Here is a 23,707-nt window from a genome sequence, read left to right as displayed (position 1 = left end):
GCTTTAATAAACACCCCTCCCCCCAGATCACCTGGACGCGTGGTGTGAAATCCTTCCTCCACGGAGTCGAGAATCCACACATGCCTGGCGGGCCCAAGGCAGACCAGCTCCGGGCCCGGCCCGGCCCAGTGACAGCCCCAGTGCGGGCTCCGGGACGGGGGGCTCCCCTTCCAAAGAGGGAGCTCTCTGCCCGGCCAGTGTGGCTCAGTGGTTGAGCATCGACCTAGGAACCAGGAGGTCATGGTTGGATCCCCAGGTGGGCCTGCGGGAGGCAGCCGATCAATGGTTCTCTCTCATCACTGGAGTTTCTATTTCTCTCTCTCCCTCTCCCTTCCTCTCTGGAATCAATAAAACATATTTAATTTAAAAAAGAAGAGGGGGAGGGCTCTGGGCTGCCTCATCTGGTTCACATCCACCTGGCGTGGGGGGCGTACCCGGGATCTGCGTGGCACACGAAGGAATCACCAGGCGAACTGCTTAGAGCGGAACTGCTCTGGCTGAAGGGAAAGAGTGGCGGGGGGGGGGGGGGGGGGCGGGTTCCCCAGGGGGAACTGCTTCTCTCCCCGCCTCTCACCTTCAGAGAGTAAAACTGAAGTCGAGAGAGCAAGGGACTGACGGGGTCGCCCATCCAGCTAGCGGCGGAGTCAGGCCTGGCATCCACACGCCAGGACTCCCCCAGGGAGGTCTCCTCCCAGAGAGGGGTGCCACGCCCTGCTGGCCCCCCTCGGGCTGAGCCAGGCCTAGGCGGGACCGGAGCCCTGGCCGCAGGCACTCTGAGCACCTCCATTAACAGCGCTCAGGGCAGCAGGCCCGGGCTCCCGCCCTGCGCCGCGTCTCCAGGACTCCAGGGACAGCCGTGGGTGTGCAGCTCGGGGCCGCCTCCTTCCCTCTGTTGACACACCTGACTGCCGGTTCCATCAGCAAACACTGGGCCCGCAGAGGCCGCGGGATTGGCTGGCAGGGTCCGCTCCGCTCCCCTCCTTGCCTAAACAGACAGCCTGTTTGTCCTGCCGGCCGCCAGGACTCCCGCCACCCAGTCCCCGCCCGGGGTGACTCACCCCCTCCCGCTCCTACAGAGTCTCTGTCCGCGAGGGAGGCCCAGGGACAACTTTTAGGACAAGCCCTGAGCACTCACCCATGCGGCACCTCCCCCCACTTTTACAGCTGACCCCCCACCCCCCCCCCGCCAAGAGGGGAGGGCGTGGCCAGGTCACGCGCAGGAGGGCAGGGCCGGCACCCCGCCTCCCGCTGGGGTTTGGGTGCGGCCCCTGTATCCACATGTGCTGTTCCCTTCGCCAGGAAACCCACTGGGGGGGGCGGCCACCGCACCTGCGTCTCCGCGTCTCCCCAGCTGCCCCATTAGAGCCGTCATACCGCCTCCTTCACGCCACGGGTCCTGAAGGTCAAGGTCTGGGCGGCTCCTCCGAGCCCCGGCCCCCAGGCGCCCCGAGGGAGGCCCCGAGCCAGTGTCAGCCGGGCCCTGACCGGTGTGGCTCAGCGGATGGAGCGTCAACCCCTGGACCGAAGGGTCCCGGGTTCGATTCTGGTCCAGGGCATGTACCTGGGTTGCAGGCTCGATCCCTGGCACCAGGTCCGGGTGTGTGCGGGAGGCAACCAATCGATGTGTCTCTCTCACATCGATGTTTCTCTCTGTGTCTCTCCCCTCCCTTCCGAGCTCTAACAATCAGTGGGAAAATATCCTCGGCTGAGGAGTAACGAAACAAAACCACAGGGTCAGCCGGGACAAAGCTCAGTCCTGGCCCCTCCAATCCCGGTGCCAGCTCCCCTGGGCCCGGGCTATTCTGGGAGGCCTGCCCCCCTCACCCCCCCCCCCCCCCGCCACACACACACACAAACACACACTTGTTCCAGGATCCCAGGGGGGCTTTTCACACAGGGGCCCAGCCTGGGCAGAGCCTGCTCCAGGCTGCGGTGGGTGAGTCGGGGGCAGACGGTAAACACCTCCACGAGCACTGGCTGTGCCACTGAGGCCTGGCACGCGTCCTGGCCGCGCCGGGATCTAAAAGAAGACGCGCTGGCGCCCACGCACCCACTGTGGAAAGGAGAAGGTGGACGGGAAACAGGCTTTCGACGTGCATAGCGACACAGAGGCCCAAGCAGAACCTGGGGGATGAGCGGCCGGGGGGGGGGGGGGCCTCAATCAAAGCCACCGCCATCGATGGAGCACGTGCTATGTGACAGGCACTGCTGGGCGCGGGGACATCGCGGTGAGCGAAACGCAGGCACTCCGCGTCAGAGCGCAGGGAAGCTGGAGCAGGGGAGGGGGGGGCGGGGGGGGGAAGGGACATAGAAGGGTGGGGTCTTGACAGATGGGGAAACTGAGACCCAGGAGGGCCTGAGATCCCACAGGGAGACAGGGCAGAGGCAAGCCCCAAGGCCGGCATGTGGGCTCAGCAGCGAGGTGACCCCAATGTGGTCCGTGTGCGGCCTTTGCCATAGGCCCGGTGGGGGGCTGGTTGAGGGCAGGACCCCTCCCCTCTGCCCCTTGGGGAGGGAGGGCCTCCGGGGCCCCAGGGCACACAGCCCCAGAGGAGGCTCCCGGGTAAACCAGGCCCCGAGGGCGCTCAGCGGTCAGTCCCCATGACGGCCGCTCCGTCTCCCCATCTGAGCGGCGGCTGTCGGTGCTGAACGGCCGCCCCTGGGCCAGAGAAGATGCTTCTTACTCCCCGGGCGCAGCCAGGGGGCCCGGGCGGGTCTGGCGCCTGAGAAGCCCACCTCCCGGCAGCGCCGGCGTGGGCCTAGGCCGAGCGGCTCCTTCTCGGCGGGGACCACCCGCCGCGGGGCAGGGCCAAGGCGCCCTAAGTGAGCACCAGACACCGGTCACTAGCCCTGCCCTCCGCGCTGCCTCCTCCGCGCTGGCTGACAAGCTTGTGTGGTCACCTCCCTCCGGGGCCTGGGCCTGGCAGCCTGTTTGCCGGGAGCCGGGAGCCGTGTACGGCGCAGAGCCCCAGCTGGGGCCCTTCCCAGCGGTGTTACCTGGAGCACGGCGCTTGCCCTTTCGGGTCTCGCCTGGAAATGGCGATAATGCGACCCGACTTCTCGTCCAGGCGCCCTCACCAATCCGATCCTGGGTGCGGTCCCAGACTGGGGACAAAGCAAGCTATTCCTGGGTCACTAAGCCCCCCCCCACCCCGCTCCCAACCCCTGACCCAAACTATTGGTCATCAGGGGCCCTCACACCTCTTGCCGGAGCTTCTTAGGATCCTTTCTCCTTAGGATCCTACTCCTCCCTTCCCTGCGCTCCCGTCACAGCTCGCCCAGGCTCCCTCTGGACAGTGTGGGGGACCGCTGTGCATGGGGGTGCTCCATGGGGCTGGGCTGGGTCTTATTAACCACTGGACCACCTGCACAGGCCTGGGACAGAGTTGGTCTCTATAGATGACCATTCAGTCATTCAACCAACAGCTCTTGGGGCAAACTGTGTCCCCCGCTCCACGCTGGGTAGTGGGGTACCGATAACAGAGGCTAAGAGGATGGCACAGCCTCACCCTCAGGAAACACAGCTACGCAGCAGGTGGTGAGTGCTCTGTGGGGGAGGCCCGGGAGCCGCGGGCGCACCCACCAGGGCTGCCTGACTCGGAAAACCAGGGAGGGCCTCCCGGAGGAGGCAGCATCCACACTATGACCTGAAGGGTCAGTGGGGGTTAGCAGGTGGACGGGTCTGGAAATAGAGGCCTAGCGGGTCGAGGAAGCACAGGGGCTTCTGGGAACTCTCCGTAGATGGGCTGGTCTCTGCTCCTCCCTACTGCCCGGCTCCTTCCAGCCCCTAATGAAAGAAAAGGTCCTTCCCTCCCTTCGGGTCAGCTTCCCAAACCCCTACCCCCGCCTGAAAAGGCCGGGGACCCCCCAGGAGACTGGCCACTTGTCCCCCCTGATCTGCCTGTCTCTTCTCCACTCGGAGCCTCGGTGGCCTCATCTGTGAAATGGGTGGGGCACTCAGGCCCCTGTGGTTCATATCACGAGAGGCCAGCAGGGGAGAGCAGCCCAGGCCGGCCCCTGCGCAGCCAGGAGTGCAGCCGGATGGGGGCCGGGGCCAGGGGTGGGAGGGGGAGACCCTGGCTGCCCAGGCCCTGGCTCCATCGAGGAGTCTCTCTTCCTGGGCCCTCCCTCCAGCCACTTTGGATGGAGATAAAAACAGAAAAGAAAGAAATGGTCCGCCCACAGCCTGGCAGGCGGGCCCACGATGAGAAACTCTCTCTGCTGAGCGTGGTCTCCGCGGAGTTCCCGCTGCCACCCAGCCCTCCTGTCACCCAGCCCTCCTGCCACCCAGCCCTCCTGCCACCCAGCCCTCCCGCCACCCAGCCCTCCCGCCACCCAGCCCTCCCGCCACCCAACCCTCCTGCCACCCAGCCCTCCTGCCACCCAGCCCTCCTGCCACCCAGCCCTCCTGCCACCCAGTCCTCCCTGTCACCCAGCCCTCCTGCCACCCAGCCCTCCCTGCCACCCAGCCCTCCCGCCACCCAGCCCTCCCTGCCACCCAGCCCTACTGCCACCCAACCCTCCTGCCACCCAGCCCTCCTGCCACCCAGCCCTCCCTGCCACCCAGCCCTCCCGCCACCCAGCCCTCCCTGCCACCCAGCCCTACTGCCACCCAGCCCTCCTGCCACCCAGCCCTCCTGCCACCCAGCCCTCCTGTCACCCAGCCCTCCTGCCACCCAGCCCTCCTGCCACCCAGCCCTCCCGCCACCCAGCTCTCCTGCCACCCAGCCCTCCCGCCACCCAGCCCTCCCTGCCACCCAGCCCTCCTGCCACCCAGCCCTCCCTGCCACCCAGCCCTCCTGCCACCCAGCCCTCCCGCCACCCAGCCCTCCCGCCACCCAGCTCTCCTGCCACCCAGCCCTCCTGTCACCCAGCCCTCCCTGCCACCCAGCCCTACTGCCACCCAGCCCTCCCTGCCACCCAGCCCTCCCGCCACCCAGCCCTCCTGCCACCCAGCCCTCCTGCCACCCAGTCCTCCTGTCACCCAGTCCTCCTGTCACCCAGCCCTCCTGCCACCCAGCCCTCCCTGTCAGGGTCCCCGGCTGCCTGCCCCGTCTCCCTACCCTTGGACTGACAGAGGAGGGGGGTGGGGGAGGCATCCCGCAGGTGGAGACAAGGGGAACAGGGGTGAAGGGGGGCCCTAGGACCAGCTTGAGACAGGTCCCTTTTCCCTTCCTGATTTATAGGGAGAGGGTGGGGGTCAAGAGAGAGTGGGGAGAGGGTGGGGTGAGGGTGGGGTAAGAGTGGAGGGCAGGAAAGGGTGGGGAGAGGGGGGACAGGAGAGGGTGGGGTAAGGGTGGGGGGCAGGAGAGAGTGGGATGGGGGTGGGGGTCAGGAAAGGGTGGGGAGAGGGTGGGGGGCAGGAGAGGGTGGGGAGAGAGGGTGGGGTGGGGGCGGGCAGCATGGAGTCCAGGACTAGCAGACACGCTGAGCCTGGCTTGATCCCCAGGACGGGCTGGGCCCCCACGAAGGGCTCAACAAACTTGTGGAATCAGATTGGCAGCGTCGGGGGGGGGGGACGTCGGAAATGATCTCTCCCAATAAAGGTGACAACTGAGCCCAGAGCGGGGCCTGGGCTCCCCAGGGCGGCACAGCACGTCCCAGGAGGCAGGCGGGGACTGGGGCTGGGCCTCCGGCGTGCCGTCCCAGCGCGGGCACACCCTCAGGCCAGGCTGCTGCAGGGCAGGGTCCCAGCCCGGCCAGGCCTCCAGTTCCTCCACGTGCTGCGGGGCCTGCCCCGGCGGGCCGGGCTCCTGTCCCACCAGCCAGGCTGCGGGGCAGGGCGAGGGGGGGCTCCTGCCTGGAGCTTCGGGCCGTTTGATGGTCAGAACTCCGTGTCCGTGGGTGAGAGCGGGCTGTGGACGGAGCCTGCCAGGCCTGGGCCGAGCCCCCGCTCCATGCACTGCCTGTGGGGCCTCGCTCACTCCTTAGGCTCTCTGAGCCTCAGTTTCTCCATCTGTAAAGTGGGGGTGGCAATACTGACCACACAGGGTGTTCAAGGATTTAATGCAGGAACGTGAGCCCCCAGGGTTAGACGGCGGGCGCGGCCTCACTCGGCACTGTGTTCCCAGCACCCAGACGGCTGCCTGGCCCGCAGCGGGCCCTCCGTGCGGGGCGCAGTGTCCTCCCTCCGCCTCGATACCTCTGGCTTCACGTCACTCGTGGGCGAAGGAAGGGCTGGCCTTTACTCCAGAGTCCCCTGAAGGGCCGTGGCGCCGTCTGGCCGTGGCCAGGGAGGCAGCCACGGTCCTGGGAAGAATACTGCGCATCCTCAGCCGGTCCCGTGTCCTCTCTGTCCCGTTGCTCCTGCAGGGCAGCGAGGGCGCGGCTGAGTGCTAACTGAGGTCCCCTAGCCCCAGGGGCGGCTCCTGGACCCCGTGCCACGGCCCTGCCTGCGGGCACTGCCCGCCCCCTCTGGGCTCCCCGGAAGGGGGTGCAGGGGCCGGGCTGGGCTCTGGAGCCTCCTGGGGCCCGGACTCCTTAGGCTGCCCGCCTGCAGGACGCAGGAGCGAGCAGGAGCCGGGCAGCCGTGCCAGCAGCTGCGGGCCTGAGAACCGAGCTGGCGGTGGGTGCTGGCGGGCCGTTCAGGGGCGAGCTTGCTGAGCACCTCGTTGGCCCCCACCCGCACTCAGCCTCACCGGACCTGGCACTCAGCGGCCGCCTCCGCCCCCCCGCCGCCCGGCCTCTGGGACCAGCGAGGAGCATGGATCTCATCGCAGACCAGGCGCCCCCTCCGGCCGTTAGCTCTCTCCGCCGGCCTGGGGAGGGAGGCTGTTCGCGACCTCGGGCTGCAGGGTGGTGGGTGAGTGAGGTTCCGGGAGGAAGGTCCCCAGCTGGGCAGGCCAGGCAGGTCCCCAGGCCCTGAGCCCCTCCCAAGGCGCCAGCTCCCATCCCGGTTTCCATGGCGCGTGGCCAGCCCCCTGGAGGAGGAGGGAAAGGCTCATGTGCCCCCATAACCCCTCCTATTCCCTCCCTATACATACACACACACACACGCATACACACACACACATACATATATACACATATATACACACATACACATATATATACACACACATGCACTCACACACATATACACACATACATATATACACATACACATATACACATACACATATATATACACATATACACTCACACACATACACACATATACACATACACACACGCATACATATATACACATACACACTCATACACACATATACATGTACACACACACACACACACGACAGGGCCTCAGCACAGGCCCCTGCCTCCAGCCTCTAGGGAGGGGCTGGCCAGTGGGTAATTTTCTAGGGCGTCCCAAAGGCCCAGATCCTCACAAGTCCAGAAAGCGCTGGGCTCTGTAGAGAGAGAGAGAGAGAGAGAGAGGGAGGGAGAGAGAGGGAGAGAGAGAGAGAGAGAGAGAGAGAGGGAGGGAGAGAGAGGGAGAGAGAGAGAGAGAGGGATCCTGCCCTGACTGGCCCCGGAGGAAACGCCTGCAGGGCCGCGGAGTGGAGACAGGAAGGGCCGGGCTGCCTGGAAGTCCGCAGGGTGCGGCCTGGGAGGCCCAGCTCCAGCCTGTCCTCGCCTGAGCGGTGGGCGGGCTCTGCTCTGGGGGTGACCGGGGCCCTGGCGTGGGCTGCACTGGGGCGTGTGTCCCCGGCCGGCTGTTGCCCGCCTGAGAGGCTTGCCAGGGCGCCCGGCACACATGTGGGAGCTGAGCGGTGTGGGTGGGGCACGGGGTCCTTCCTCAGCGGTGGGGGGGCGCGTAGATCTGACGCCAGCCCGCTGCCCCCATCCTGGCGGGAAGGGGCCGAGAGCAAAGTTCCCTCCCTCATCACCTCTTCCCTGTGCCCGCCTCCCCACCCTCCTCAGCTGTTGGCCTGGTTTGTTTCTCACCGTCTGGTCTGCGGGGCCGGCGTGGCTCAGCTTGAGCATCGGCCCAGGAACCAGGAGGTCATGGTTCGATTCCCGGTCAAGGGCACATGCCTGGGTTGCGGGCTTGATCCCCAGTGTGGGACGTGCAGGAGGCAGCTGATCGATGATGTTTCTCTCTCATCGATGCTTCTATCTCTCTCTCTCTCTCTCTCTCCTTTCCTCTCTCTCTAAAAATCAACAAAAATGTTTTGTTTTGTTTTGTTTTGTTAAAAGAACACAATCCAGTCCCTCCACATTAGTGGGCACCCCCGCCCCCACCGGCACCTGCACCCCCTCGCTCTTCCTCTCCAGTCCCGCCAGTCACGGCGCCCCCGCCCAGCCCCTCAGCACAGAGCCAGCTCCCCTCGCTCCAGGACGCGGCCCGCGGCAAGTCCCCAAGCCGTCTCCTCGCATCATCCACGGCGCCCCTCCACCAGATCACCCCCTCGGGGACAGACCCCGGCTCCCCTCCATCTAAGGCACACCTGCCCGGCCCCCATGTCCCCGCAGCTCCCCGCCTCCCTGCTCCCCTGCGGGGAGACTCCTGGAAGCTGCTCCCACTGATATCCTCCCCCTCCTCCCGCTTCTCTCAAACCCACTCCAGTCTGGCTCCCACCCCCACCCCTCCGTCAGCAGTGCTCCCACCAAGCCCAGCCAGTGTGGCTCAGTGGATAGAGCGCCAGTCCTCGGACTGGAGGGTCCCGGGTTCGATTCTGATCAAGCGCATGTACCTTGGTTGCAGGCTCTTCCCCGGTCCTGGTTGGGCCACGCGGGAGGCAACCGATCGATGTGTCTCTCTCACATCGGTGTTTCTCTCTCTGTCTTCCCCCCACTTCCACTCTCTCTAAAAATCGATGGAATGGATCTTTGGTGAGGATTAACCAAAAAAAAAAAAAAAAAAAAGTGCTCCAGGCTCTAGCTCCAGGGGCCTCCACAGAGCTGACCCCACGGGCACGGTCCTCCCCGACGCACGGCCAGCCCTCGGGGCTCCTCTGCTGCCCTCGCGCCTCTCGCTGTGGGGTGGCCCAACCCGCTGCCCTGGCCCCCTCTCCTGGTCTCCCCGGTCTCCCCGCTCTCAGCACCACGTGTTTGCCACTGACTCCCTGACCCCTCGGCCTGGAGCCCGTGGGCCCTCCGCGGCGCCTCCTGGACCCGGCTGCTCGGATCTGTCCATCTGTCTGGCGCGAACCTGCGCCTGCCATCCCGGGGACAACGGGGCGCCCTCTGCCCCAGGGGGGTGAAGATGGGGTCTTGGGGAGCGGGCAGCAATTCTTAGATACTGCAGGGGTCGGTGACTCTCCGAGGGGCCGAAGGGCGTAAGCAGGCGTCCATTATCACGGCGGTGTTCACTTTTCCTGGGCGGGGGTTGAAGGAAACATTCTAGAAAGTGCCCTTGTGGGCGGAGATAATGCAGAGAAGATAGAGAAATGCTGCTCTGGCTCGAACTTCCCACTCCGTCCGTGGCCAGCCTCCCCTCCCGTCGCTCCGGCCAGAAGCCGCCCCCCTTTTCCCCACAGCCCACGTCCCGTCCTGTCCATCAGAAACCCTGTGGTTCTGCCTTCAGAACAGATCGCAATCCAACCACACACCCCCCCACCCCCAACCCTGTATCTCCGGCTGAGCCGCCTCCTTCCTCGCCTGGGCTGTTGCAGCCGCCCCCCAACCGTTCCTCTCCCTCCACAGCCAGCTCGATCCTTTACCATCAGCTCAGCTCCCGTCCCTCCTCTGCACAGAGCCTCCCAGTCCCAGACTTCTCCTGCGACCCCTCGCCTCCCCTGCCTCCCCTGGCTTCCTCTGCTCCCCCTCCCCCCTCCCTCCCTCCCTCCCCCTTCCCCTCCCTCCTTCCCCCCCCCTCCCTCCCTCCCTCGGCTCCAGCCCCACAAGCCCCTTTGCTGTTCCTCCAGCTCCCTGGGTGCAGTCCCACGCAGGCCCCTGCCTGGCTGCCCCCTGTCCCTGGTGCAGGGGAACCCAGGCAGCTGCAGGCTAAACCCCTCCCTCTCGTCTTTGCTCTGATGCCACCTCCCCAGCCGGCGTTCCAGAAAACACTCCCTTCTCCCTGCCCTTGCTCCCCCACCACACTCACCACCTCACACATGCTGCTGCTGCCGATGGCCTCCCCCCGCCCCCTGCCGGCTCCCATAGTGCGGGGGGGGGGGGGTCTTCGCACAGTCCCTGCTGTATGGGCAGCATGAGCAGACTGCCTGGCACATAGTAGGTGTGTCCGACGCCCCCTGGGCACCCGCTCCGGGCTCCTGCCCATCTCCCCACTTTTGCGCTCGCCCCTCCCTCTCTGAAATGCGCCCCCACACTGACCTTCAGCCGGTTCTTTCTCCCCTAAGGACCCCTCGCCTCTCTGGCTAGGTCAGGAAGGGTCCTGCTTGTCAGGCAGGAGGTGGGCTTCTCCCCAAAGCAATGGGGCCCATGGGAGGGCTTTGAGCTGAAAAGCAACATGGTCACACCTGCCCTGATGCCCACAGGACCGTGGAGGGAAGGGGAGTGCCTGGCGCCGGGGGCACAGGGAGGAAGCCAGGGAGAAGAGACCTGGCTGGGCAGTGCCCTGGGGCAGGGAGGCGGAGGCTTGGAGAGAGAACCAGGAGCGGGGGCACGGCCGGGCCTTTTCACCACCTCAAGGTGCGGGCAAGGAAAAGGGGGGGACACCGCCAGGATGTGTCTGGTTGACAGGGCGGGGCTGGCACACTAGCCAGGCGCAGGGCATGGGCGGGGAGCCCACATCAGAGGGGGAGGGGGCTTATGGGAGAGCTTCCCTCTTCGCCCCTACAGCCTCCATCCCCGTGCACGGGGGCATCTTGTGCCCCAACACTGCTGGCCACAAAGGGAGAAGCCCACGGTGACCAGAGGAGGGGGGGCTTCCCCGGGGGGAGCTCAGGCCTGGGACCTGGGGTGGGAGGGAGGGGCCGGAAGTCTGTGCCCAAAAATTTACGGGGAAGCTTCCAGCCGCAAAGTCCACACACGCCTCACCTCCTGCGTGGCCTTGTTTGACCAGAAGGACAAACAGGACAGGGAGTGTCCTGTGACATCACGGGGACTCCTGAGCGCAGCCGGGGGGGAGGGGCGTGGGGCCAGGAGAGGGCTGGGGGCCCCCGGAGCATCTCCCTGGAAGAGCCAGAGACGCCGGGGCCAGCTCATCCCACACCCTCGTGTTGCAGACGGGGGAACTGAGGCCCAAGAGAGAATCGAGGTCATGGGGTGCGCCCGATTTTCCCAGGGGGAAGCAGGCTCTGGAAAGAAGGGCTTACTGGTCCGATGGGAGACTAATAATAGCACATATGTCCTTTTCTAAAATATATTTTTTATTGATTTCTGAGAGGAAAGGAGAGAGAGAGAGAGAGATAGAAACATCAATGATGAGAGAGAATCTTTGATCGGCTGCCTCCTGCACGCCCCGCACTGGGGATCGAGCCGGCAACCGGGCATGGGCCCTGACCGGGAATTGAACTGTGACCTCCTGGCTCCTAGGTCGACGCTCACCCACTGAGCCACGCCGGCCGGGCTGCACATATTCCCTTCCTTCCTGCGAGTCCAGAGGCCTGCACATCCGTGAGCTCGTCCATCCCCCAGGCCCCGTGCTGGGGCGGCGAGGGGGCGGGGGGGAGAGCAGGGCCACCTTGTGCCAACGTGGTGCCAAGGCTCCGTCACGGTCCTCCCTCCACAGCATCCTCTCTCCTCCAACTCTGTTATGTGCCCTTTCCTCTCCGTCCAACTTATTCCGCAAGAAGGACAGAGGCCCCGCTGGTGTGAGGACCGGGCAGTTGGGAAGCCCCTGGCTTTCTCCAAGGCCAGAGTCCTTGCTCTGTCTCGTGTGGTCTCACGCATTTTGCTCACGCCCACCCTGTACACATACTGCTCTGTGTGACCACAATCCCGGAGGGCGGGGCTTGGTCTCACTCAAGCCGGCATTCCCCCGCAGGGCCTAGGCCAGGGTGGGGCATTCAGGAACCGGGAGGAAGGCTTGCCCAGGGCGGACTCACCCCCTGAATGTGCCCTGAGCATCCCGCCCCCCCCCCATAGCGCACCTGTCCCCCTGGGTGCCAGTTACCCAGAGGAGGAGCCCAGGGTCAGGGTGCTGTGTACGCGGCACCAGCACTCAGTGGCGTGTCTGCTGAATGGCTCCGTTAAAAAATGAATGAAGACGAAGATGGGCAGTAATGGACGGTTCTTGACGTTCAAGAGCTTCCGATGAATTGCCCGGGTGAGGGAGTGGGCAGGAAGCAGGACTGGAGAGGCCCACAAATACTCCCGAAGTAGACAATCCCAGCAGCGCCGTGCTGGAGAAGTACCGCGAGGCCGCAGAGCAGGAGAGCTCAGACTCGCCTGGGAGAATCAGGGAGGGCTCCCTGGAGGCGGTGGCGTTTGAGATGGGCTTTGAAGGGTGGAAACACGTGGCAGAAACTCAGGAGCAGTTTTGAGCTGACGGTAGGGCACGGGGCAAGATGGCGAGGAGGGGCAGGGTCCTCATACTGGGGGGACTCGGTGTCAGGCAACGTTTCTTAGGTCGGCTCCACAGGCTGTGGGGAGCCACCCAAGGCCTGGGGCGTGGTGCTGGGAGCAGCCTGATCAGATCACCAGAAAGTCACAGTGAGAGAGGGCGCTGGGCTGGAACGGAGAAGGCAGCCGCCTGGCCAGGACGGTCGCCGCGGCAGCGGGCGAGAAGCTGTGGGTGTCCGACTCAGGGAGGCAGCTGACACGTTTGTGATGCAGGTGTGAGCGGCTCCACCGAGGACCGGTCTGAAGGGTCTGGAAACGGGTTTGATGTCGGGGGAGAGCAGTGGGCGGCTTTGGGGAACTGATCTGGGCTTGGGAGAGCGATGGGCCCTTCACAGGCCTGGTGAGGTCCCAGGGAGGGGCTGCCTCTCAAGGAGCGAGTTCGCCCCAACCGGCGTGGAGATGCTGCGTGCGGAAGGCGGATGCCGGCCGGGGCGGGAGGGAGGTCAGGGCCCCAGGGACAGAGCCAGGCGTCGGGCTGAAGCAAAAGCGAGGCCGTGGGAGTGGATGAGCTCATGCAGGAGAGAGTGTGGGGTGAGGAAGGAGAGAGCAGCGCAGGACAGAGCCCTGGGGAGTGCCCACAGCTGGCGAGGGGCGGGAGCAGGAAGAGGGGATCCAGGAGGACAGGGGGGTGGTCCCCTATCTCCTCCCTCGTTCCCAGGGCCGCCCCGCCTCTGCTGTGCCCCACGTCCTTCCGTAAGCCGGCTAAACAGGGCTGCAGAGCCGGCCCTGGAGCCCGCCCGCCTTCAGGGAAGTTCCCGGTTAGAAGGCAGCAAGCCCGGTGGTTGAGCACTTGGGCTCGAGGCCTGGCCAGCGCTGGTGGGACTCCCAGCTGCCCCCCATCGCTCACCCCTTCTGGCTGGGTGACCTCCGGAGAGCCACACCCCCTCGGATCCACAGCCTCCTCCCTCTCCTGGCCTTCCCCGGGGATCACAGCCCAATTCTTCCTCGGCGGTGGCGACTATTAGCGGGCTAATGCGTGTTGTGCACTTGGCACTTGGGCCTGGCCAGCCCTCAGAGCTCAATAAAGGGTGGCTGCGGCCATTACGATTATTACAGGGGCGGATTGGATCCTGGCGCCGGGTCTGGCTGGGCCCAGAGTCCAACAGCCCCAGAGCCCTGAGCGAGGGGGGGCTGGTGACCTAAACTCTCCCGGCCCCCGAGTGCCAGGGCCCCTCCTGCTGTCCTCCAAGCGCAGAGCCAGGCGCGTGGACCTGGGCAGTCACAGCTCTCTCACGCTGATAGCCCTCCGCCTGCTGAGAAAGGGGACCCCCCCCCCCCCGCGGTCTTCAACCCCAGCCGGGGCGCAGGGATGGGGCCTCGGTCCCAGGGTTGGGGGTCCTTTTGGGGCGTGTCATACCCATGGCCGGAGGCACCAGTACGTGCTTCTCCGTGGCAAACGTGGAGGTGGGCGAATCCTCTTTCCACGCCGTAATTCACCAGCTCCCGCGGGCACGGCCTCCCAGACGCCCCCTCTGTGCACCGCATTCCCGCCGCGGCCCGACCCCACTGGAGACTGCGCTGTGGGTGGGCAGGTCCAAGTTGGTAAGAAGGAAGGAGGCAGTGGGGGCCCGTCACGGGGCTGTGGGGGCCCTGAGCCCAATGCCTCATCCCCCACCCCTGACCCCCACCCCCCTGGACCGTGCAGCTGGGGCTCCCCCAGGCCTTCTGCCAGCCCTTGGGGAGTGGCACCGGCTGGCAGAGTGGGTGAAGGTCGTGAGTTCAGGGGTGCTGGCTCCTGTCCTCCAACCACCGAGGCCTGCACCCGGGTCTACCCTAAGCCTCCGTGTCCTCTCTCAGCCTCAGGCTCAGGGTCTCATCTGCTGGGCGCCGGAAGCAGGTGAACGGGTCCCGTGGGCCGCACGCCCATCTGTGCAGCCTCAGTTGGGCAGGAAGAAGAGGGGTGTCCCGCCAGAGTCTGGGGACACTTACTCAGACCCCATCCTACCCGGACCAGGCGGGGGCCCCCTGGCGGGAGCGGGCCTGACTGCAGCAGGCTCAGGCCTGGGGTCCCGCCACTGCGGGCGGAGCCTTCCAGCGCTAGGAGGCCCCGGGAACTAGGCCACGGCCGGAGGCTGGAGGCGGCAGTGGCCGCTGGAGCGGGCCGTGTGGGCTCCGGGAAATGTGGCCGCAGGAGCCGGGCTTTGAACAGCGCACAGGAGGTTTCTGCGATTTCAAAAGAGCTGCTCGCCGCTAATCCAGGGCCGGAGGGGCTGCTGGTGAGAGGGCTCGGCTTGGTTCCCGCCAGCCGAGGATCAAAAAGCATTTGGTCAAAGAACCTTTAAATACCTTGAAAGGCAGGTGAGGCCGGTTCAATGGGCTCCGAGGGGGACTGAGCTGGTCTGAGCGGCCGGCAAGCTGGCTCCAGCCGCGGGGAGGGCTGGGGGAAGGGCCGTGGAGGCGGAGGGAGGGATGTGGGGATAGACCACAAGCCCCCTCTCCCCCTCCAGGGCGGGGGAGTCCATGTGCGGAGGGTGAGTAGGGCAGAGAACCGGCTCAGACAGGCAGAGCTGGAGCCCACCTCGTAGGCCCCTCGGGCAGGGGTATTTATCTGGAACCCACCTCGTAGGCCCCTCGGACAGGGGTATTTATCTGGAACCCACCTCGTAGGCCCCTCAGACAGGGGTATTTATCTGGAACCCACCTCGTAGGCCCCTCGGGCAGGGGTATTTATCTGGAGCCCACCTCGTAGGCCCCTCGGACAGGGGTATTTATCTGGAACCCACCTCGTAGGCCCCTCGGACAGGGGTATTTATCTGGAGCCTGTAAGACTCCCCCGCCCAATCAGGGGCAGAATGCTGTGTCTATATCTGGATATACATTTTTCTAGGGAGGAGAGGTCCACAGGATTCATTAGATTCCCAAAGGAGTCCAAGGCCAAATCAAGATTAAACACCGAGCCCTCGCTGGTGTGGCTCAGTGGATAGAGCATCGGCCTGCGGACTGCAGGGTCCCAGGTTCGATTCCGGTCAAGGGCACATGCCCAGGTCGCGGGCTCGATCCCCAGGAAAGGGCGTGCAGGAGGCAGCCAATCGATGATTCTCTCTCATCATTGATGTTTCTATCTCTCCCTCTCCCTTCCTCTCTGAAATCAATAAAAACATATTTTAAAAAGAAAAAACATTAAATACCGACATTCTTATGGTGCAGACTGGTCGTCCAAGGCTCAGAGGGACGGAGCCATCTGTCCCAGGTCACCCAGCTTGTAACCGACAAGCCGAGGCGCTCCCACCGTGCACCCACAGGTGTCTCAGCAGAGGCCCGAGGCCACGATTCTGACCGAGGCTGGGGCCGTCCCAAGCAGGGGCTGGCCAGGAGAAGGGGGACCAGATTCATCTTTTGGGGTGCAGAGGGTTTGAGGGGCTGAGCCAAAGCACATGGGGGTGTCAGAATGGCCTTGCAGAGAGACTCGGAGCCAGAACCTGGATGGGGTGCTGTTACAGGGAGAAAGCCGGGGTGACTAGGGCTGGGCAAGGCATTTTGGAAAGAGAATGATTCTGGCCCTGCAACCCGACCTGAGGACGAGGAATGGGGACCCCGGGCCAGGGAAGGTCAGCATGGGCAGGGCGCTGGGAGCCTGGGGTCACCCCCAAGGAGTCAGAACAGACCATCAGCTTTTGCCTAGCCTTCTCCCAGCGTATTCTCACAGGCCTGTGTGGTGCAATTATTTAGCCCTATTTTATTTTTATAAAATATTTATTTATTTATTTATTTATTTATTTATTTATTTATTTATTTATTTCAGAAGGGAAGGGAGAGGGAGAGAGATAGAAACATCACTGATGAGTGAGAATCATGGATGGGCTGCCTCCTGCACGCCCCACACTGGGGATGGAGCCTGCAACCCAGGCACGTGCCCCTGACCGGGAAGCAAACCGTGGCCTCCTGGTTCCTAGGTCGGCGCTCAACCCCTGAGCCACGCCGGCCGGGCTTTAGCCCTGTTTTAGATGAGAAAATGGAGGCCCAGAGACATCCAGGAACCAGTCAAGGCCAGACAGCCAGCTAGTGGCAGGTGCAGGACCAGCGTTCAAGTCCAGGACTCCTTCCCGGATGCTGGGGCCGGGCCTCCACAGCTGGGCGGACGGACGTGTGGCCTGTGCGGACCCTGGGTGGGCCTCGAGGTTCGGTGGCCACTGGGTCTGGAGAGGAGAGGTCACTGACGAGCAAGCATCGATCCGGTCTCCATTGTGACGGGTGGGCACAGAGGCGGTGGCAGCGGCTGCTGGGAGTTTGCGGTCACATCCTCTCTGGGGAGGTGACTTCTGTGAATCTGATGCTTGTGCCTTCTCCAGACTCTTGCCCTCTGCCGGGGAGGAAAGGGACGCCCGGGGACGGGGTAGCTGCAGGGACCGGTGGCAGAGCAGGTCCTCGCTCCGGCCCGGCACATCCGCGGGCTCGGCTGGTCTCTGACCCGTCCCTCCCGGGGCAGGCAGATGCCCAGCCTGCGTCTCCTGCCACACGGATGGCGGCAAGGAGAGAGGGGTGTTTGTTCTGTCACGTGAGCTGCACAAACAGCTCCCTCAGCACTTGTGTTAATAATTCAGCCACGGCCGCAGGGGTGGGCGAGGGAGCCGTGGGACGGAGCCGTGCGGACGGCAGCGTGGAGACCGTGACGGGCGGAGGCCAGAGGGAGCCAGGAGCCCTGCCTCCCCGCCGTGGCCTAGCAACAGAGCCAGGTGGCCTCAAGGGCCCTGGTGAGGAGAGCGCGGGCCTGGCAGCTGCTCCTGGGGGACAGAACGTCCCTCCTGAAGCCGACCCAGGACACCTGGGCCCTGATGGCAGCGGCAGATTGGAAACAGGCCTGAGGGTCCACAGGGCGCAGTGGCTGCCAGCCCGGCCGGCCGCGTCAGGGAACCTGGGACAGGAGGCCAGAGCTTCACAGAATGAGAGGGGGCGGGGGGGCGGGCGGGGGGGGGGCGGGGGGGGGGCGAGCACCAAGGCCCTGGCCCTCACCCTCTGATCTCCCTTCTCGGAGGCCCTGCGCACTCCGACTCCGGCTTCGTTTCCTGCCTGTGCCCAGTGCTCCATGAGTGCTCAGAAGGCAGGCGCTCACAGTGCCCGGTGATGCCCCAGCAGGACGGTTCAGAGGTTAGACATCTGGAAGAACTTCCTGGGCAGGCAAAACCTGGAGACGCGGAGTAGGTGGCGTCTCGCTGAAGGTTAAACAACAACGATGGCGTTCAATATCTGGCAACACGTTCGGTGCTCTGTGTCCCATTCCAAGTGCTTTAACTGTGTCCTCTCGCTCCACCTTCATCACAGTGGAAGGAAGTAGTGCTGCTATTATCCCCATTGTATGGATGAGAAAACAGAGGCCCAGAGGTGTCAAGTCGCCCGCCCAGGGTCACACAGCTGTGAGTGACAGAACTGCACAAAGCTCTTCCCAATGACTGCAACCTCCAGACAAAGTGCCCGAGGCCCCGGGGAAGGGTGTCTTTAAACGTTCAGGGTGCCCTGAGACCGGCAGGCAATCCCCAGGGCCTCCGTTTCCTCAAGAGTCTCCTGGGTGGATCTGGTAGGTCCGATGGACACTCCAGCTCTGACATTCCGGAAAAACCGTTGTCCAGTGGCTGCTGGGGGTGAGCGAGGTGGGGGTTATGTTTGTGAGGGACAGGCTGTAAGCCCTCCGACAGGAGCAGCCACACGTCTCCTCGTGAACCTCAACATCTCAGCCAGGACGCTGGCAAAGGCTGGGAGTCAGGACCGAGGGGTCCACCCCTGGCGCTCTTGCCCCCGCCCCCGGGCTGTCGGCTCGGGGGGGCCTTTGGCTCCCTGGGTCAGTTCCTGCCCCTCTGCCACCTGGGGGGCGCCCTGGGTCGCCTCTCAGACGCCCACTCCCTCGCCCCCTCTGAGAAACGCTGTGATTCTAGATGCTTACAGAGCGCTGCTGAGTTGCAGCGGTGAATTCGGCTCTCCCCGTCTGGACGCGCAGGTGGATGGGTGGGCAGGTTCCTGAACAGGGGACCTTTCTGTGTGGTGCCCGTTGGTGGGGAGATGGTTGGGGGAGGGGACGGGAGGCGGGGGGTAAGAGGGGCACTATTTGCTCTTTGCCAGGACAATGGGGGCGGGGGGGGGGGGGGAGAGCCCGGGAACACCTGAGTCTAGGAGCCGGAGCCCCAGGCGGTGGGCTTGGCTTTGAGGTTGGCCAGAAAGGGGTGTGGGACAGTCCTGGGTTCTCGGGCCGCCTGTGGGTGTAGGGAACGTAATGGCCCTGAACCAGGGCACGAGGGCTGAGATTCATGGCCACTGAGGAGTTGTGGGCTAGAACCTACAAATGCCGTTTTCCCCTCCATGTTTAATTAGAGCGTTCAATCCACGGAAATCTGTCTCCGCGGGGGCAATCTTCACAGAGGGGTGCTCGGGGGATTTCCTTGTCTGTTCCTCAGCCGGAAGAGCTGTGGGTGGAGGGGCGTGTGTGCGTGCGTGTGTGTGTGTGTGTGTGTGTGTGTGTGTGTTGGGGGAGAATTGAGACAAAGGTTTGTCCCTGTGGGTGCTGCTGCCTGCTGGGCCGTGGGAAGATGGAGGTGAGCTGGGTGGGAGCCGCGCAGGATGCAATCGGTTAGTGGATTTCTCAGGGTGGGAGTGGGAAACCTGGGCTCCGGGAAGCCTGGCTGTCTGTGAACTGCATTCTCAGTGGAGGGGGGAGCAGGCTGCTGCATGTGGGGCCCAGGATGTGACACTCCCGTGTCTGTTTCTCCCGGGTGGAGGTGTGTTTGTGTGCCTGTGTGTGGGGTGGCGGTGGTGGTGGTGGTGAACAGGTGTGTGCAGGAGGTCTCCATACCTGGTTTGGCTCCAGGCCCTTCAAACCCTTGGGAGAAGGCCCTTCCCCCCCCCCCCCCCCCCCCACTTCTCTGCCACACCAATTCTGCGGAGAAAGAGGAACTAGGGTTCCCCTGATTTGGACTGAGCTGAGCTGAGCTGACAGAGGGGCAGAGCAGGCCAAGAGAGCCCCAGGGTTGGAAGGTCAAGAGGGATTACTTTCCTACCCACGAAAGCAAGGTCAAGAAAAGGGGGTGGAGGGGTGGGGCGCTGAGCAGGAGAGGGATGAGCACAGGCTGCAAGGTCTGTTTTCTTCTTTTGAGGGACGGTCACTGGGCTAGTCCCCCACCAAGGGTGGCGATTCTAGACTTTTCCGTTCCATATGCGTGCAAGCTTGGGGGACTAAGAGGAGCGGATCCAGGCTCAGCCTGGCAAAAACAACTCCACTCCTGGTTTTCGCACACACCAGCCCGTCTTCCCGGGACCTTGGCGGCGTGGAGTCCCGAGCTGACGCCCAGGAGCCGCCACCAAGTGGAAAACCTGGACGGGATTTCAACGCCTCTTGGAGCGGAATCAAAGGGCACCTCGGAGGAGGCGGCCGGCTCCGCGGCCCTGCGTGCTTCGAAGCCGCTGCCATCGGGGGCGGGGCGCCCAGTGCGGCGGGACCCCAGGCTCCCAGCGCCCAGCGGAGGGCGCGGTGCCCTCCCCGCGGGGGCCGTGGGCGGGCGGGGCGCGGGGCGCGGCGGTGCCCTCGGGGCGGCTCGGGGCGGCGGCGGCGCGGGCTGCAGTGCGGCGGGCGGCCGGCAGCGGGCAGCAGCGGGCACGGGCAGGGGCGGCAGCAGGCGGGCGGCGCCGGCGGTGCCCCGGGCGCGCTCACACACACACACACACACACACACACACACACGCACGCACACGCCTCGTACACACTCACACACGCTCCGGCACGCACACGCAGCGCGGGCCGGAGGGAGGAGGCTCGGCGGCGGCGGCGGCGGCGGCAGCGTGCTCGGCGGCGGCGGGAGGCTGGCGGGCGGCCCCCGCTCCCCGGCTCCGCGGCCCCGTGCAGCCCGCGCGGCCCCCGCCCTCGGACCCGCCCCCGGGGGTCGCCGGGCCCCATGCCCTGCGGCGGCGGCGGAGCAGCGCGCGGCCACGGGCGGCTCTGAGAAGCCCGGAGGGAGCCGGCGACGAGGGGACCATGTACCGGGACCCGGAGGCGGCCAGCCCAGGTAAGCGCGGCCCCGCGGGCTGGGTGCCCCGCACCGGCGGGCAGGACGGCGGCAGCGCGGGGCGCCGTCTCGGAGCCCAGCCCGGGCCGCCGGAGCCGCGCCGACTCCCCCAGGGTCATCCCCGCCGCGGGCACGGGCGTGAGCGGCCCCGCTCGGACCCCGGACCCCCACCTCCTGGGGTCCCAGCCCTGCCCGGCTGGATGCCCGGCGCCCGCTTCGCAGTGTCCCCACAAGGACCTCCCCCCGCGCCCCGCAGCCCAAGGACAGCGTGCGTGGCGGAGCGAGGCGCCGCTCGGGGAGCGGGCAGTGCCTCTGGCATCCCCGGGTCCCCAGCACCAGCGCCCCGAAGGGGAGGTGCCCGCGCTAGGGGACCCCAGGACCAGGATCCCGGGAAGCTTTGGATCAAGGCTGCGGGCACCGGGGAGCGGTGCCAACTGTGAATGGAGAGGGTGCCAGGGGGCAAGCGGGAATCTGGTGCAGCCGCAGGGGAGGGGGCTGGGGAGCCGCAGGAGCGAGGTGGGGGGGAGGCCGGAGCACCTGGAGAGAACGCGAGCAGAGATGGATGAGTGCGGGGGTGCCAGGGGGATGTGCTCCTGGGCCTGGGGAGGGGGACGCAGAGAACCCCAAACTCACTCCTGTCCTGTGGGGGAGGGCGGGGGAGGGGCCGCTCCTTTGCATTTCTCCGGAGCTGGAGCCTGGGGAGTGGCCTGGAGCCCACGTCTGCTCGGCATCCTGGCATCCTGGCATCCTGGCATCCTGGCAGCTAAGCCAGGATCCCTCCTTCCTTCCTTGGGCAATTGCCCTGCCATTTCCTCCCTGGCTCCCGATGCCTCCTCGTGCAGTGCCCACCTGTAGGCAGGTCCCCTCCAGCTCCTGCCCAGGCCGGCCTCAGCTCCCTCCTGGGGTGCCCCACCCCGGGCCCCGCACTCCCAGTCGGCTGCCAGTTCTGGCAGCAGGGTCTCAGTTTCTGGGTTTCTTCTCTGAGGCTACAAGCACGTCACCCCAGCCTGGGGACTTGCTCTCAGAGGAGTCTCGGCGAGTACTGATGCGGGTGTCCCGGGAGTGGGGGCCTCGGGGGCGGGAGCAGCTCCAAGACCCTCCACAGAAGGGGCCCAGAGCTCGGGGCAGCCCGTGGGCGCCCGCTGTGCCCGCTCTCGCCCCGGCCCCACTTCGCAGGTTCCCTCGGGGCAGCCTCCGTCTGCCCTCGCCTCCTGGAGAGCTGCTCCTCAGCCCCAGCCGGCCGCTGCAGCTGCCTCCGCCGGGGGACCGGGGGCCAGGCACTGCCCGCCCTCAGGACTCAGGTTTCAGGCGAAAGAGACTCAGTCTCCCTCTCCGGAACCTCATGCCCATCGGCGAATGTCCTCTAGGGGAATCCTGGAGGGACGGTGCCTTTGAAGATTCCTCCCTTCATCTGGACCCAGGTGGCCGGCCCTGGCACCTTCCCCCAGGAGGCCGCCAGCGTCCAGCACTTGGGCCAAGGGCAGGGGCCTTCTCCTGCTCGGCTCACCCTCTCGGAGGCCAACAGCTTAGAGCAGAGACCAGCTCTGGGGGTGAGGACGGAAGGGGGGGGCAGGAGGGACACCCCCGGCCCCTGCCCAGCCAGGCTGGCAGCCTCCCTCTTCCCATAGGTCGGTGGCCTGGGGCTATGCCCTTGTCCTCTCCCCCCCTCCTCTCCCCTCCCAGGCCTGGCACCGTGACAACACGGCTCCCCACACACCCCTGCCCTCTCCACGGACGCCAGCTTTCTGTGTTTGGCATCTTGGAGGTGAACGGCCTCGAGCCCAGTGCAGGAGCCCCACACCGTTCCCTCTCCCACTCGGCAGTGGGCTCCCTGTCTCCCCACTCCCACCGCAGCTGCGGGCCCACCAGTGCCACGGCAGGGGCAGCTCCCCTCTGGTGCGGGCACTGGGCTGGGGGGGGGGTCAGTCTTAGATCTGCTTTTGCTCCTAAGCCCCTGGGGAGCTCTGAGGGACCAGAGACCTCCCTCTGGCCTCTGTGTCCCCAGCATCCCTGCCTACCTCCTGTAACCTCACAGTTCCAGGCTAGACGCGCCCCCCCCCCCAGCTCACCCCAGGCCGCCCCAGACTCTGCTCCCCCAGCCAGGCCTATGTGTCCCCTATCTCTGTCCCCCCACCGTTCCTTTGGATGGCACCAGGTGGGAGTGAGACAGGCAAAGTAATCCCGGTGGGGTTCAGGCCAGTTCCTCTGGTCCCCCTTTTACATCCTGACCCCTTCATCCCACTCCCAGGACACCTGTGGCCCAGTCCTTGAAAATGTCTTGATCCCCTGTCCTATCCTGCTCCCCTCTGTCCCCAGCTGGCTCCAGCGGGTCCCTGTGGTACCGCCTCGCTCAGCCCACTCGCTCGGCATGTCACCGTGGGGCCCAGCCCACGGGGAAGTCCTTACTCACGGGACAGGCCAGGCGCAGCTCCCCTCCCACGTGGGGGCCTGGTCCCCGGGCAGTTCTCGCCCGGATCTCTCGAGGCCGAAGCAAGGGACTGTGGGGGAAGCTGGAGCCCAGGGAAGAAGGAAGACTCCCGTCAGCTTCTGCCCAGCTCTGCCCGGCCCTCCCAGCTCTGCCTGCAAACTCCCTCTGCCGCCCCCCAGCCATGCAGCCCGTTCCTGTTCGCAGCTTTCCCCTGCGTGTCCCCAGGCCGGGCCGGCCTCCCTGTGTCCCTCCGATGCCTGTCCCGGCCCAGGCAGGGCTTCAGCATGCCTGCAGGGGTCAGCGCGGCCGTGGGCAGGCAGGACGGCAGCAGGGAGGGAGGGAGGGAGAGGTGACCTTGCCGTGAGTGAGTGAGCAGGGCCAGCGAGGCAGAGTCTGAGCTCCCACAGCAGAGTGGGGACAGAGACCAGGTCCTGAGGGTGGCCCGCCCTGCCCAGCCCTCTGCCAGCTTGTCCCTGGGGGCAGCCGTGCTTGGGGTCCCGTCTGCTCCACCTGTTAATGCTCTGCTCCCTACAGCAGCTCTGCTGGGCAGGCCCTTCCTGGGACGTATGGGGGCACCCTGCATGGGCCGGGGCCTTGGCCCGGTGGGTCTCCTCTCTCGGGGCAGAAGGATCCATGAGATTGCCCAGGCCACTGGGCACGAGTGAGGGCAGTGGCTGCTGGGTGCTGTGTGGGGCAGGCGTTGGGGGTACGGCTGGAAGAACAGGTCAGGCGTGTGCTGTGAGGGCCGTCGGGGTGAGGGGCCAGGGCTGGGGTGTGGGATGGTCCAAGGGGCCTGGCTCTGTCGAACCATTTCCCTGGCAGACTCTCCCCCTACCTTCCTCTACCCACCATCCCCCCATCCCTCCCCTGCCCCGTCGGCACA

General features: G+C 65.6%; 1 protein-coding gene across 1 annotated transcript in view; it reads left to right on the top strand.

The window, feature by feature from the left end:
- Positions 1 to 20,194: 20,194 nt before the first annotated feature.
- The window catches only part of SYT7 (synaptotagmin 7), a 55,743-nt gene continuing 52,230 nt past the window's right edge, over positions 20,195 to 23,707 (top strand). The window contains exon 1 of the mRNA XM_079788953.1: positions 20,195 to 20,396. Within this exon, the coding sequence (XP_079645079.1) occupies positions 20,366 to 20,396 (31 nt within the window). The 5' untranslated portion in view covers positions 20,195 to 20,365. The remainder of the gene's footprint in view (positions 20,397 to 23,707) is intronic.

This window comes from Cnephaeus nilssonii (genome assembly GCF_951640355.1).
Source record: "Cnephaeus nilssonii genome assembly, chromosome: 13".
Classification (NCBI taxonomy): domain Eukaryota; kingdom Metazoa; phylum Chordata; class Mammalia; order Chiroptera; family Vespertilionidae; genus Cnephaeus; species Cnephaeus nilssonii.
The sequence above is the reverse complement of the archived record's forward strand: the minus strand, read 5'-3'. Positions and strand labels throughout refer to the sequence as shown.